General features: G+C 40.9%; 1 protein-coding gene across 1 annotated transcript in view; it reads right to left on the bottom strand.

The window, feature by feature from the left end:
- megf10 (multiple EGF like domains 10) overlaps nt 1–13,007 on the bottom strand; it is a 70,421-nt gene that overhangs the window by 15,624 nt on the left and 41,790 nt on the right. The window contains exons 8-10 of the mRNA XM_022744420.1: nt 3,794–4,040; nt 2,302–2,422; nt 1,870–2,006 (exon numbers count right to left, since the gene is read on the bottom strand). Coding sequence (XP_022600141.1) covers nt 1,870–2,006; nt 2,302–2,422; nt 3,794–4,040 — 505 coding nt within the window. The remainder of the gene's footprint in view (nt 1–1,869; nt 2,007–2,301; nt 2,423–3,793; nt 4,041–13,007) is intronic.

Below are 13,007 nucleotides of genomic sequence, written 5' to 3'. Positions count from 1 at the left end.
GAGAGGTTCTTTACAGAACCTTCACTTGACAGTTAAACTTGTATTCCTCACATTTTAACACCAGACACATCTTAACATCCAGTCCAGCTGACCTCACTTTTAAATGTATCAAATCCTGTTCAATATATTATCCACATTCCTGCAAAGCACTTCACCCATGCCCACCCCATCACCACCACCACCACCCCGTCCCCACCCTCCTCTCTGGTTCTGTTAATGGTTTCCAGTGGGTTTGGGTGTGCCATGGCCGGCCCAGTTCCAAACAGTGCTGCACCGTAATGTTTGGCTTCCCTAAAACCCTTATTTACTCATAAAATTGCACTTGGAAGGGCTATTCCTGACTCGTCACTGGTCTGCTTAAGTATATGGTGCGTGCTCTCTGATATTGCTAATTATATGGCCTAAAGCCCTGCGTGGTGCTCTGCTGAGATTTGTCTGTGAAAACACTGACTGTGCTTCCTGGTTGTGTTTTCTCTACTCTCTCTGGAGGATGTGGAGGAGTTAAGCAGATACAGATGATTTTATTTGTATTTTGCTTTTGATTTTGATTTATGCCTTTGTATTTTGTTACCTTCTGATTGTTTATGGATGACATTCTGATAGGTTCCCTCTTTATAAACACCTTCTCAAGTTGCACAAAGTTTTTTTTTTTTAATATTATTTTGATGTTTAGAAGAAGACAGGTTCAGTTGAATGCTTGTTGAAATAAAAATTTGATGTGTCACTAAGTTGTTCTGCTGTTTCTGGAGTCTCTTCACTCTCTGCTTCTTCTTATTTAGTGTCTATGGACTGCCACAGGAATGAGCCTAAAACCAGGAAATTAGTTGCATTTTAGCTCCTCCCCTAGTCCTGGAGTCTCTGGTTTGTTGAATGTGTTTTAGGTGAGATGACTGAAATAAGGTGTGTGGTTAAAACTAGCTCAAGACATTTTCATGTTTTATTCTACAAGATAAAATCCATCAGTAAATACCCCAGTGCTGATTTCTTTAAGCCTTTACGTCTCGGTTGTTAACAAGTGTCTAAATGAGACTGCAGAGGTTGTCCGGGACGTTAAACATCATCACGTTGAACATGAAAACTGATCTACTCTCCAGTCCACCTTTACAGCCTGGTTGTGTTTATACAAACTGTCTCTAACTCCGTCAGAGGAAAGGCTTTGGAAGAAGAGGTCAGAGCTGAATCAAACTACAAGCTGAAGTTTAGTGGTGGTGAGGCTGAAGTCATGTGACCGTGGTGTTGAAGTCATGTGACCGTGGTGTAGTTGGTTTATAGTCTAACATTAGCTCTTTACTTCTGCTGATTGTATTTAAGCTTCAAACATCATGAAGTGGAGTTCATTAGAGAAGATGATCCTGCTGAACTAAACCTGTCAGGATCATTAACTGTTGTTTATTTTCTCTAATAATCCAAGAGACAATGTTAAAATCCCATTGGATTTTAGTGGAGGGAACCAGGGGGATGGTAACTCCAAAAATACGTTGTCCCTGCAGTGTTGGCACACCAGCTTAGAGGTGCATTATCGTCACTAAGTGGACTGGAGTGGAAACACTCTTATTCATGGGCTCTGTCAGTCTCATTATGTTCCACTCCAGGGTCTGCTGAGTCAAGTGCAACACCTTGTGGAAGAATTCAGTGTACCAGTCCAGTTCGATGTGTGGCTTCATATCAAACTGGTTTGAAAATATTTACACCAGCCCCATGTCATTGTCTGGTCTCGATGTGAGGACAATTTCTTATTGTAAATAAGAAAGTAATTGATTTATTGTCAACACCCCCTCGTTCCGCTTTGCACACTGTGGACATTGCACCAAGCTGCTGCAACACAACACGCACACAACAATGGAGGAGTGCTGTAAAAGTAGCTCTTACCTTTCTCCTGAGTATCCAGGGGTGCAAAGACACTGTCCAGTGGACAACACACAAAAGCCGTTGTTGTGACACTGACACTCCTGGGAACAGTTCTGTCCAAATCTCCCCTCTGGACATGGCTGTCCACACACTGTACCCTACACACAGCAATGACAAGAGGAACACACACACAGTATCTAAGCTGTTAATCAAATGTTTTATACATGACTTTATGTTTTCCAGGTCTGCTGATGATGAGAAGAGCGTCATGGATACAGCTTCTCTGCTACGTACTGTAGTATAATTCATCCTGGTTATCCTGGTCCTGTAATGTGCTGTGTGTATTGTACCACTCTTGAAATGATCATTGGGAGCATATATGTATGCATATATATAGTATATATGACAACGAGCCATTCTTATTAAGAGTTCACACAAACAGTTGGGGTGTACCATCCATCCTGCAGGGCAGGAGCACTCTCCAGTCACATGGTGACACACTCCTCCGTTCTGACATGGACATCTCTCCTCACACTGCTGCCCGTGTTTACCTGGAGGACACAGGTCTTCACAGCTGTGAAGAAAAACAAAACAATGTCACGGTAATATCGCTTTTGAAGTTGCTTGAGATGTGTCATAATCTTTGCAAGTACGTCTCGTGTCCCTTTTATTTTCAGTTCCAACTTACGTTATTGTGCATGGTGATTAAGGGTTGCAATTAATTATATTTATTGATTATGAATTTATTGATGCTGATAAATGTATATATGGTCATTTAATCATGTATTTAGTTTAATACATAAAACACAAAAGAAGCAAATACTTAAGAAGCTGGCGGGGATGTGTGGTTGATCAATGATTTATCAATAACTGTTTCAGCACTAATGGTAGTGGATGTTAAAAACAATGAGATAAAGATGTGCTCAGACAGTTTCCAGAAGCCTGTCACATAAACAGCAATGAAGGGGCCACGCAGCCCAGCAGGCCAGAGTTGCCATGGAGACATGATGTCATTATGTCAAGGGCATAGTTGTAAGCACTCGTAGCAAATTTCTTAAAGATTGACTGAGGTATGACTTGGCCGATTTCGATCTGACAGACAAATGCTTTCAAATCAAAAAAACATCCGCTTGGTATTAAGAACATCTTTGTCATATTTGGTGAAAACCAGACACGGGAATTTTAATTTTAAGGAAAATGCATCAACCAAGTTCTGAGGAGCAGTACTGCATAGGAGCACATTGAACTCAGCTTCATCCAAGGAACCCAATGATACGTCATATTAAAAAAGTTGCGTGAACACACCTCCAACTTTGACCTGTTGGTGGTGCTAGAGCGCATGAGGCACATACATGAAACTTTGTGGAAAGCATCATGTGAGTGTCCCCTATTAGTGTGCCAAATTTTAAAACTTTTTACCAAATGGTTGTAGGGGCCATGGCAGAAGAAGAAAAAGACGAAGAATCTATGAATTAAAAGGTTGTATATCTGTGATGATCATGGCAGAATTTATTCTTTAATCTTTTTTAAAATGACTTGACAATAATGTAAAATTCATGTCCAATGTTAAATGATAATGTTAAAATATCCTTACAGTTACATAAATGAGGAAGGAAAAAGGAAATGTTACTGATACAAATTTCCCTAATTGATCTGTCAGACATAATCAGACAGCCAGGCTTTAACTGTTGTCTATACAGATGTTATTTTGAGTATCTTCATGTCCCAGCCAAAAGTTTAGTGTCACTTCACTTCAAATAAATAGTGAACAAAGGCACTTCAGAAACTGGCTTTGGAAAGACATTTTTCAACCATGAAAACATATCTAGCACCACAGTACAAAACTGACTGCTACCCAGACATAAAACCTGTTTCACTGTAGCACTGGGCTTTCACTCTAATGTCACTCTTTGGATTAGAAACAGGAGACAGATCACACACTCACAAAGCTCCAGTATATCCCGGTGAGCACTTGCATTCTCCAGTCACATGGTGACAGGCAGCACCGTTCTGGCATTGACATTTCTGTTGGCATCCGGTTCCATAGGTGCCCACTTCACACTGGGCCTCACAGCGCCAGCCTCTGTATCCAGGAGTGCAGATACAGGCTCCAGTGATGGGGTTACACAGCGCTCCATTCTGGCACTGACATCTGTTACTGCAGTGGGGGCCCCAGTGGTTACTGTCACAAGCTGAAGGGAAGAGAGGGAGAAGAATCAAGATTTTGATGACTGATGATCGCAGGTTTTCATTTGTCATTTCTGATTGGTGGCAAAGTTTAAACAGAGTGGGCTTTACATAATATGAGCCATTCTGAGGGCAGACACCAGAGAGCGGGCATGTTACACTCATTAGACAAACAAGACATAACATAAAGATTTTCTCAGCCCTGACGACTTATAACCAACCTCTTTTCACCAAGGATCCCATGACCAGTGTGCATTACCAAACCTGATAACATGTACAATAATGTAATGTAATGTCCATCAAGACTGGGATGAGTCACATTAATCTGTTCTGTTATCATTGTGGTAATCGATGCTCAAGTGACCCATGATTAAAGAGCAACCCTGAACAGTTTTACTCTGGTGTTAGACCAGCTTTCAGAGGAATTCATCTGTGAACACATACTGGTTTTCTATATTATATAAGGGCTACAGGTTAGAGGTTATATTTTCTTTATTGATAATCCCATTAAAAGACCAAAATTTGGAAAAAACATAGCACACTCTCAGTCACTATTTTAACTATGAATGATTTGTATCTGTCTTAGATAAAGGAAAAAATCGTGCCGTTCTATTTGTAGATTTGTCAAAGGCTTTCGATACAGTTGATAATGGTCTTATTTTACAAAGACTGAACAGGTTTTGATGAAAATACTTGCAGTTTGTTTCAGTCCTCTCTGTCTGGAAGACTTCAGTGTGTTAAAGAGGGAAATACCAAATCAGAATTGATGTCCACTACAAAGAGTGTCCATTACAGGGATCAATATTGGGTCCTATTCTATTCATGATTTATATTAATAACATTGTTACATCTCTAAATAAAAGTCAATTTCATCCATATGCAGATGACACCATCATATATTATTCTGTGGAACCTGTAGAATAAAAAGCTTGTACAATTTGATACAAAGATGACAGAAATGGCCATAAAAACACAGCTGAATCAACAAAAGGAGCCATTGTCATTTCCCATTTTTCTTTAGACAGTGATGGAGTCTGGTCGTGGTAAACACAGCAAACATTTCGAACTACATGAATCTTTCTTTACTTCTAAACCTTCAAACACAGACTTCAGATCAGACCATGGTCTCTGGTGAAGAATCTTTTGCCTCATCTTTATCTAACATACATTTAATTTTAAGTGGATAAAATTCCCTTTTTTGCCCATCAGTCTATACTCAAAATGAAAACATGTTTTTGGAAATTTTTAATTTTTTGCAAATTTATTTAAAAATAAAAGACAAACTCTCTCATTTACAAAAGTATTCAGACCCTTGGCTGTGGCCAGCTGTGGTCAGGTGGACCCTGTTTGCTTTAATTATCCTTGAGATTTGTCAAGAACTTGATTTTAGTTCACATGTGGCAAAAAGTGAAGGGGTCTGAAAACTTTCTAAAGACACTGTATGTGAATCTCTTTTGGGCCACAGTGAAGCCTGAACCAAATTTGAGATTTGACAGCGAGCTGTGTGCCACCACATCATTAAGTTGAGTAACCCAATTGAACAAACTCTTGAGGCTTAAACCAAAGCTTGTGCCTCATCACTGACATGAAAACCATCAGATTCTACAAGCAATCAGAGACTCCATTACTGTGTGGTAATGACCCGAACCCACGTCATTAACCTTTGGCTGTTGGATTTCAGCCTTAATCAGACCACACCTTATACACACGAGTGAGCCCTGCCATGTATCTGGCCTTCCCATCACAATTCATAATGAAAGCTTCACCATGCATAGCCACAGTAAACTGGTAAACCTGACAATGTGTTGTACCACATGTTTATTCTAGATGTCTTTCATGTTGAAGGGAACACATCAGGAGACCATTGCCCTTTCAGGGCATGGCAGCGACTGGGGACAAAACAGGAGTCAGGGAGGTTTACAGTGAATGCCAGACCTTTAATTATGGGACTCTGCGTCATGGAGGTCTATCTTAAGTTCAGGGCAAAGTGAGATTTTTCATTAGGAAAAAATACAAGGACTTTATAAACTACACTGTGTATACTACTGTAGCACTGGAGTCAGTTAACTGTTTAGCAGGTTTAGCATTAAAGGATAATTCCAGTTTGTTAAAACTCATAGTTTATGTTATGATAACACTGTATTCAGTAAAGTAACTGATTTTATTTGAAGCACAAACTCAGACAACCTCTACGTCTACTCAAATGCTAAATTTACAATATATGCATACAAGATGTGCATGGGAAACATGAAACAAAGGAGATCTATGTCTGTTCACACATAAAATTAAGTAAGTAGCATGACCAGGAAAACAGAGGGAAAGCCTGCAACCTAATTCCAATGCAAATATATCCAATGCAGCCTTTTGATCATGGTAGTGTAGCAGTTGGTACTCTGTTCACTGTTTTGCATGATTTAAAAGGCCCCACCTCAACCCAGCATCCACCTGTTGGCTCTGAGGCTACATTCACATTAACGTGTTTTAGTTTTAAAATGCATCACTTCTGCTACATTTTCACCTGCCATACACATACTCTGGAGCGCCTAAAACTAAGACTTTTGGAAACACTGCTGACCCTGTTTCAGTTAGAAAACTCTTTGCTGTACTTCGTTCAGAGTATTTTCTGCGACAAAGAAACAAACGGCAGAGTAGACAATCTGCTTCCTGTTTACACCAACGTGTGCATGTCCAGTGTACGTCAACGGTCATGTGATCCGTGTTTTGAGGTGTGTTAGTGTGGACAGAGATTATTTCTGGTATGGAGCTAAATCAGTCATCTGGATGGAGATCACTTTTCAATCCTTAGTGCAAATTTTTTTAATCTCTAACCCTCAGACCTCCAACCGTCAGAGCTTTACCTCTGATCTCAATCGTATTTTGTGTCTGCTAAATTATAAAAACCTTTTCCCATCTGTTTTCATGTTCCTGAATGACCTCTGTAGCTGATTGGGATTCATTGCCTGGGTTAGAATATACACATGGCAGCTGTAGTAAAACTAAATTATTGCAGTGATAGTGTCTCTGTGGTTTGCGGTCACATGTGACTTTTTCTGGATATATGTTTAATGTGCAGTGCAGAGGGTGGATGCACTGTCACTTCATGAGCTACGGCAACAGGGAAGGACAAAATGAATCTGAGTCTTTTCAACTGTTCCTCAATGAAAGTATGTCTTTGAACCAAATGTTAGACTGACATTAAAATTAAAGACAGTAATACAATGCATAAGAGCACAATATTTCATACCTAAATAGAATCAAATTTCTTCTGAATTATCCAACTAAATAGAAAAGAAATGTATTTATTCATAATATATATAACTAAACTCCATTTTCTTGAGTTCAGTCATGCATGTTCTTTGAGGTAGACACATGACTATTGCCGGATTTTCCCGCAAGGTGGCCTCAGGGCAAAAATGAGCTATGGAGCCTCGAGTGTAACATAAAAGTACATCAACAATATAGGGTCTCAAGATCCTCTTCATTTAAGTTGATCTTGTAATTGACAAACCATCTGTAAAGGTTTGTGAGAACCATGGAGATCTGGAGCCCCAAGGAAGCTTTCTGCTTCGCTCAAACAATCAGTCCTGCACGTCCTTCTTAATACCGCTCATTTACAAGTCATTTACAAGTGCTCTCAGTCTTTGTTGTATATATTTCTCTTTTTTATTTCATAATAAAAGCACAGCATTTCAACTGTAATTATATCAAGTGTTCCACCCCAGTTATTTGCCTGTTTGGAAGCAGTAGAACCAGCTCTAAGCAAAACATTGACACATCACCTCATGTTGATGTGGTGAACATGTTCGCAATCAGTTTCCTATTTACATATTCAGGAACACTGAGCAACATTATCATTCATTTGGAGCAGTTTTTGTATCCACCTGAGTCTAAATCCATTGTTTCTGTGTTTGGTCTCCACCAGCTCCTGAGGTACGCTCCACTATGTTCACCAACTGCTCTCTGAGTCTGTCTGCTGTTCGCTGCTCATTCACTGTATCACAACTAGTGTACAGTAGGTTTACTGGAGCAGCTGCCTGCTGATGCAGCTGGAAACCAGGTTAATAATTGAATCCTTGGGTTCATCACTACAAATGTTGCTTTCACAATGAACATAGGCCTAGTCATTTGAGCCATTGTTAATAATAATAAAAAAAAAAAAGTTGAATATGAAGTTGAAAGCTTTAGTTGACCTGAACTTTTTTTTTTGGTTAAACTTAATTGTGTTCATTTTATTTAGGTTTTGGTATTTTTATGTAAATAAGAATAAATGTCCTTTAAGCTCCTCTCCTCTACTACATAAACACAGTCTGATGTTTATGTGCCTTGCATGCAAAGTAACACAGCCATCCCCAACCATTCCACCATTCTGAGGTTGTTCAAGTGATTAACAGGCTCCTTTTATTCCTCCTGCATTAGCCTACTTCACTCTGACCTGATAAAAAGTGCTTACTTCCTTTTCCTCAGGCAGTCTGGCCCTGTGTGACAAACAGTTGTGAGGACTGAGGGGGGATGGGTGGGGAACAAAGAAGAGGAGGAGATTAGAGATACTAAAATGCACATGTAAAACCCTTGCTGCATTCAAGTCTGCCATCCTGGTACTTTTGTGAAACCTGACCTAGATTGAAGAAAGGCCAAACTCCAGGAGCTCGGGGCTCCTCATCCACTCACTGCAGAACAGACTGTTCTCTTTCATAGGCCTATTCAAGATGGCCATGAACAAAAAAGACTGCACTGTGCCAGGGTTCGGTCACAAGGCTAGATGCATCCCACTCTCAAATCAGATCTCATGGTTTTTAAAGAAAAAATCCATAAGACCTCGTAATGTTCGACAGCACTCACATGTCAATGGCTGGTGCTCAGTGTGTTTAGTCTTCACACCTCACACCAAAAAAGACTTAAGGGGCAAGTAGACTAAAGTCGTTTCCTCATATGAACTCCTGGTAATGTCCAGAGAATCAGGTTAGGACGTTGTCCTATCACACAACAGGAGACTGTACATGTCAGACCCGTTCTCACCTACTGGAAATACGCAGTTTGGTTTAGGCGCCTGGGTACAGCAGGAGGCAGGACATGGCGCTGCAGATATCACAGTGTCTTGTTTACAGTTCATAGCAGGCATAAGACAAACATCATCTTCTGTGAATTCTCCAGATAATCACCTGCTCTATTGATGGAATCAAATGGACATTACATGGACTTTGCACTAGCGAGGCGGCAGGGTGAACTCTGTTTCATGTCCTATCCAACTGATTAGGACATCAGCGTTCTCACATACAGCTCCTCCAGTTAATGTCTAGATAAGTTCAGGGTTGCAAATACATGTGTGAAAGCAGCTAAAAAGTTTTGAGTCAGTAACTTGAGCTTCCAGTTTTTGACGGTTGGCTTGGCTCTCACTCTCCACACTGAGGAGGGATTGGGACCGGAATGTTTTTCCATCTATTTAGTGATTACCCAGTCTACCAGGCATGGGCCACTCATGGGAACAGAAAATGCCTTTCACACTGTTACGAAGGCTTCGCAGTGAGGAAAAACATCTGTAGCATTCCTCCAGTTTTCCATGCTGAGCTGGAATGTGTGTCCTCCTCCAGAGGCTTATTGTCATATTACAATAAAGCTATCACACCACTAAGCCATGTCTTTACACAGGGACACAGAGCTTTTATGTGTGGAAAACAAAGAACCTACACCACAAATCATCTGTTTGCTTCTTTAAACATCACGCTCTGATTTTGTTCCTATTAAATCTGAAAATAACCCTGATGATGTCATAGTGATGTCAGAGTTATTATATAAGACTACAAACAGAAAACTTGGAGGTGTAGAGTTTATCAGACATTGGTGTTTACCACTCAGGGAGGGCCTAATGAGATGCTACTGAATTGCATCATGGGAAAATTAAGATCCATTGTGTTTGGAGCTTGACCAATACTTAAGACTAAAGTCATCATATATCAGCATCTGCTACTTCAATTGTAGCCAGTGTGTGGGATTTAGTTGGATATATTGGCAGAAATAGAATGTAATATTGATAATTATGTTTTCATTAGCTTAGAATGACGAGAGCAGGTCCTCTTCCACAGAGCTGGCCATGTTGAACTGCCATGTTTCTACAGTAGCCCAGAATGGACAAACCAAACACTGGCTCAGAGGGCCTTTCAATGTTTTTAGGTTACATGAAGGCCACCTCAGGTCCTCTCACACGCTTGGATTTGTTTCCTGTGTCCCTCAACTTTATGGGAGTATGATATCAAATCTCTGGTGTATTCTTAATGTAAATTGCCCATGTAACAATTTCAAAACACATCTGGCTCAAGAAATATTTATTTAAATGATTATTTAAAAACAACAAAATGTGTCACCAACGAGTGTGTCTGCATCCAGATACACAACGGTGTAACTGTATAATGATTAAATCACTCTAAGCCATTACAATCTGATGTGCTTGTTCTTGAAAAATGTTACTTATTCACTTTATGTTTTTTTTCTTTTTTCTTCAGTAATTGTCAGTTTATTAATATATTTCTTTATCTATAAAATTTATTCTTGACGAAAAGGTACCATAATTGAACAACGGTGTGATTGCTGATAGGTGCGATTTTTCTGATCACACATAAACCATGAAGTGTACAAAACATAGTTTTGACTTCCTAGTGTCCATGTTTCATCTAGACTTCACCAAACCTTCGACATTCCCTGTATGGAGCAAAGTGGAAACAATAGCAAAGATTGTTTCGCAGTTTCATTTACCATTTGCACTGAATTGCACTTGGGCAGAAATTGACATTACTATAATTGTGTTTTTGATTAAATAAAACATGGTGCTAGCTTCAGTAGCTGCAAGAGCTGTCAGCAATAACACTATATTTTCTTCAGGAAATGCACAACGAGGGAGGAGCTACTGGAAGCTATGGAGAAGCGACTGGTTTGTTTGTTTGTCATGTAATAGACAGATGGTTCATCCAATCACCTGCCAGTTATTTTCTGAAAGTGAATGCCCTTTTCCAGTTTCCAACAAAGCCTTTCCTCATGGTTTTGTATATCTATGATCTGGCGCATCAGGTTATAAATTAGACAGCTTAAAACGCTTGGTTATGGTTCAGAAAATATGCCGATCTTGCTTAAATACTGAAAAAACCAACGTGACATGAGATTATTTAAGCAAACCACTACCTTTTTGGCCAAAGTGTTTAAAAAAATTATTTAAACCTCCTTTAAGAAAGATGCAAAATAGCTAACTTTGTTAGCATTAGCTTGCTAGCTAAAAGGCTTTACTGTTACTGTCACTGTAGTTTATATGGAGGATTATAACCTGAACTGGAGTAGTTTTATGGCTAGCAGCAATTAGCTGCTGTTAAATAGCTAGCTACAAAGGTTGGTGCTCAGTGTGTTTAGCTAGCAGAGTTTCCAGGTAAGCTAGCTAGCAACATATTCAAACTAGAAAAACTAAGCATTGTCAGGTCCCGTCAAGTTTAGTTTTTCCACTTCCTGTTTTATTTTTATTTGGATCCCCTCACTTCCTGTTGGTGTTATTCTCAGTGTCTTGACTCCCTGTGTGTGTGATTGTTCATTGCCTTCACCTGTGTCTCATTATCCCCTCTCCCTGTGTGTATTTATACCCCTCCTCTCCCAGTGTGTCTTTGTCAGATCGTCTGTGTTTTTTGTCCCAGCGTTCCGGCTCATTTTCCCTGTGTTTTGACCCCTCGTGCATTCCCGAAGATTCCGATTCCTGGTTCCTGTCTTTTGCCTTTCGATTTTGTACTTCTGCCTGGTTTGACTGACTCCCTGTGTACCGACCCCTTTTTCTGGAATAAACTGTCTACTGCTACGCGTCTGTCTCAGCTCTGCTTTTTGGGTCCACTGCCTGTCTGCCCGGTTCGTGACAGTACAATCTGACCAGAACATGGACCCCACAGATGCTGACCCAGTTCGTGGTGCTCTGAGAGTCCAAGCTCAGCGCATTCAGATGCAGGACGAACAGTTGGCCTGGCTCCGACATGAACTGACTGAGACCAACAAGCGTCAGGAGACTCTGCTCTCTGATATCACCGTTCAGATGGGTCAATTGGCAGATCGCCTACATAACAGCAACCCCATGCCTTCAACTGGAGCTGATTCACCTACCTCACAATCTCAGGTTCCAGAACCTCTGCCACCCGTTTCTTCAGCTGAGGGCCAATACCTGCGTCTGTCCAGTCCCGAACGTTTTTCTGGAGAGTCAGGTGACTGTCGACCCTTTATCACCCAATGTGAACTTCACTTTGAATTTCATGCTTCCTCTTTCCCCTCGGATAGGAGCAAGGTGGCGTTTATGATGTCCTATTTGACCGGCCGGGCCAAGGATTGGGCCGCTGCTGAGTGGAATCGTCGCTCAGCCATCTGTAACTCTCTTCTTCTTTTCACTAACACTCTGACTCAGATTTTTCAGACTGTCACTCCTGGTCGTGAGGCCGCTAAAGCTCTTGTCGCGTTACATCAGGGAAGGAGAAGTGTGACAGATTACGCCATCGATTTCCGTACATTAGCTACTGATAGCGGGTGGAATCAACTGGCTTTAATTGATGCTTTTTTTTAATGGACTTTCGGAACTTTAAAGGATCACCTTACCCCTTTGGATCTGCCTTCCGAGCTGGAGGCCCTCATTGCTCTGGCATCTCGGATTGACAAAAGATTGCTCCAACGAGAAAAGATGAGGCCTCATCCTGTCTCTTCTCACCAGGGATTTGTCCCTCCTGGGCCCTCGTCACCACCTCAGGCACCTGCATCGGTGAGACCTGTCACCACTTCACATGAGTCTGAGGAACCTATGCAGATTGGCCGCACACGACTATCACCGGAGGAAGGTCTCCGCAGACGCAATGAGGGTTGTTGCATTTACTGTGCTTAGCTGGGTCACTTCCTGAATAACTGTCCTGTTCGTCGCCAAGTCTCATTACCCAGAAACGCCGTGCTGGTAAGTCCTCTCCTCAGTAAGC

Source organism: Seriola dumerili, unplaced genomic scaffold, assembly GCF_002260705.1.
Source record: "Seriola dumerili isolate Sdu_G_001 unplaced genomic scaffold, Sdu_1.0 BDQW01000081.1, whole genome shotgun sequence".
In the NCBI taxonomy this organism is placed as follows: Eukaryota; Metazoa; Chordata; class Actinopteri; order Carangiformes; family Carangidae; genus Seriola; species Seriola dumerili.
This window is presented reverse-complemented; position numbering and strand designations above follow the sequence as displayed.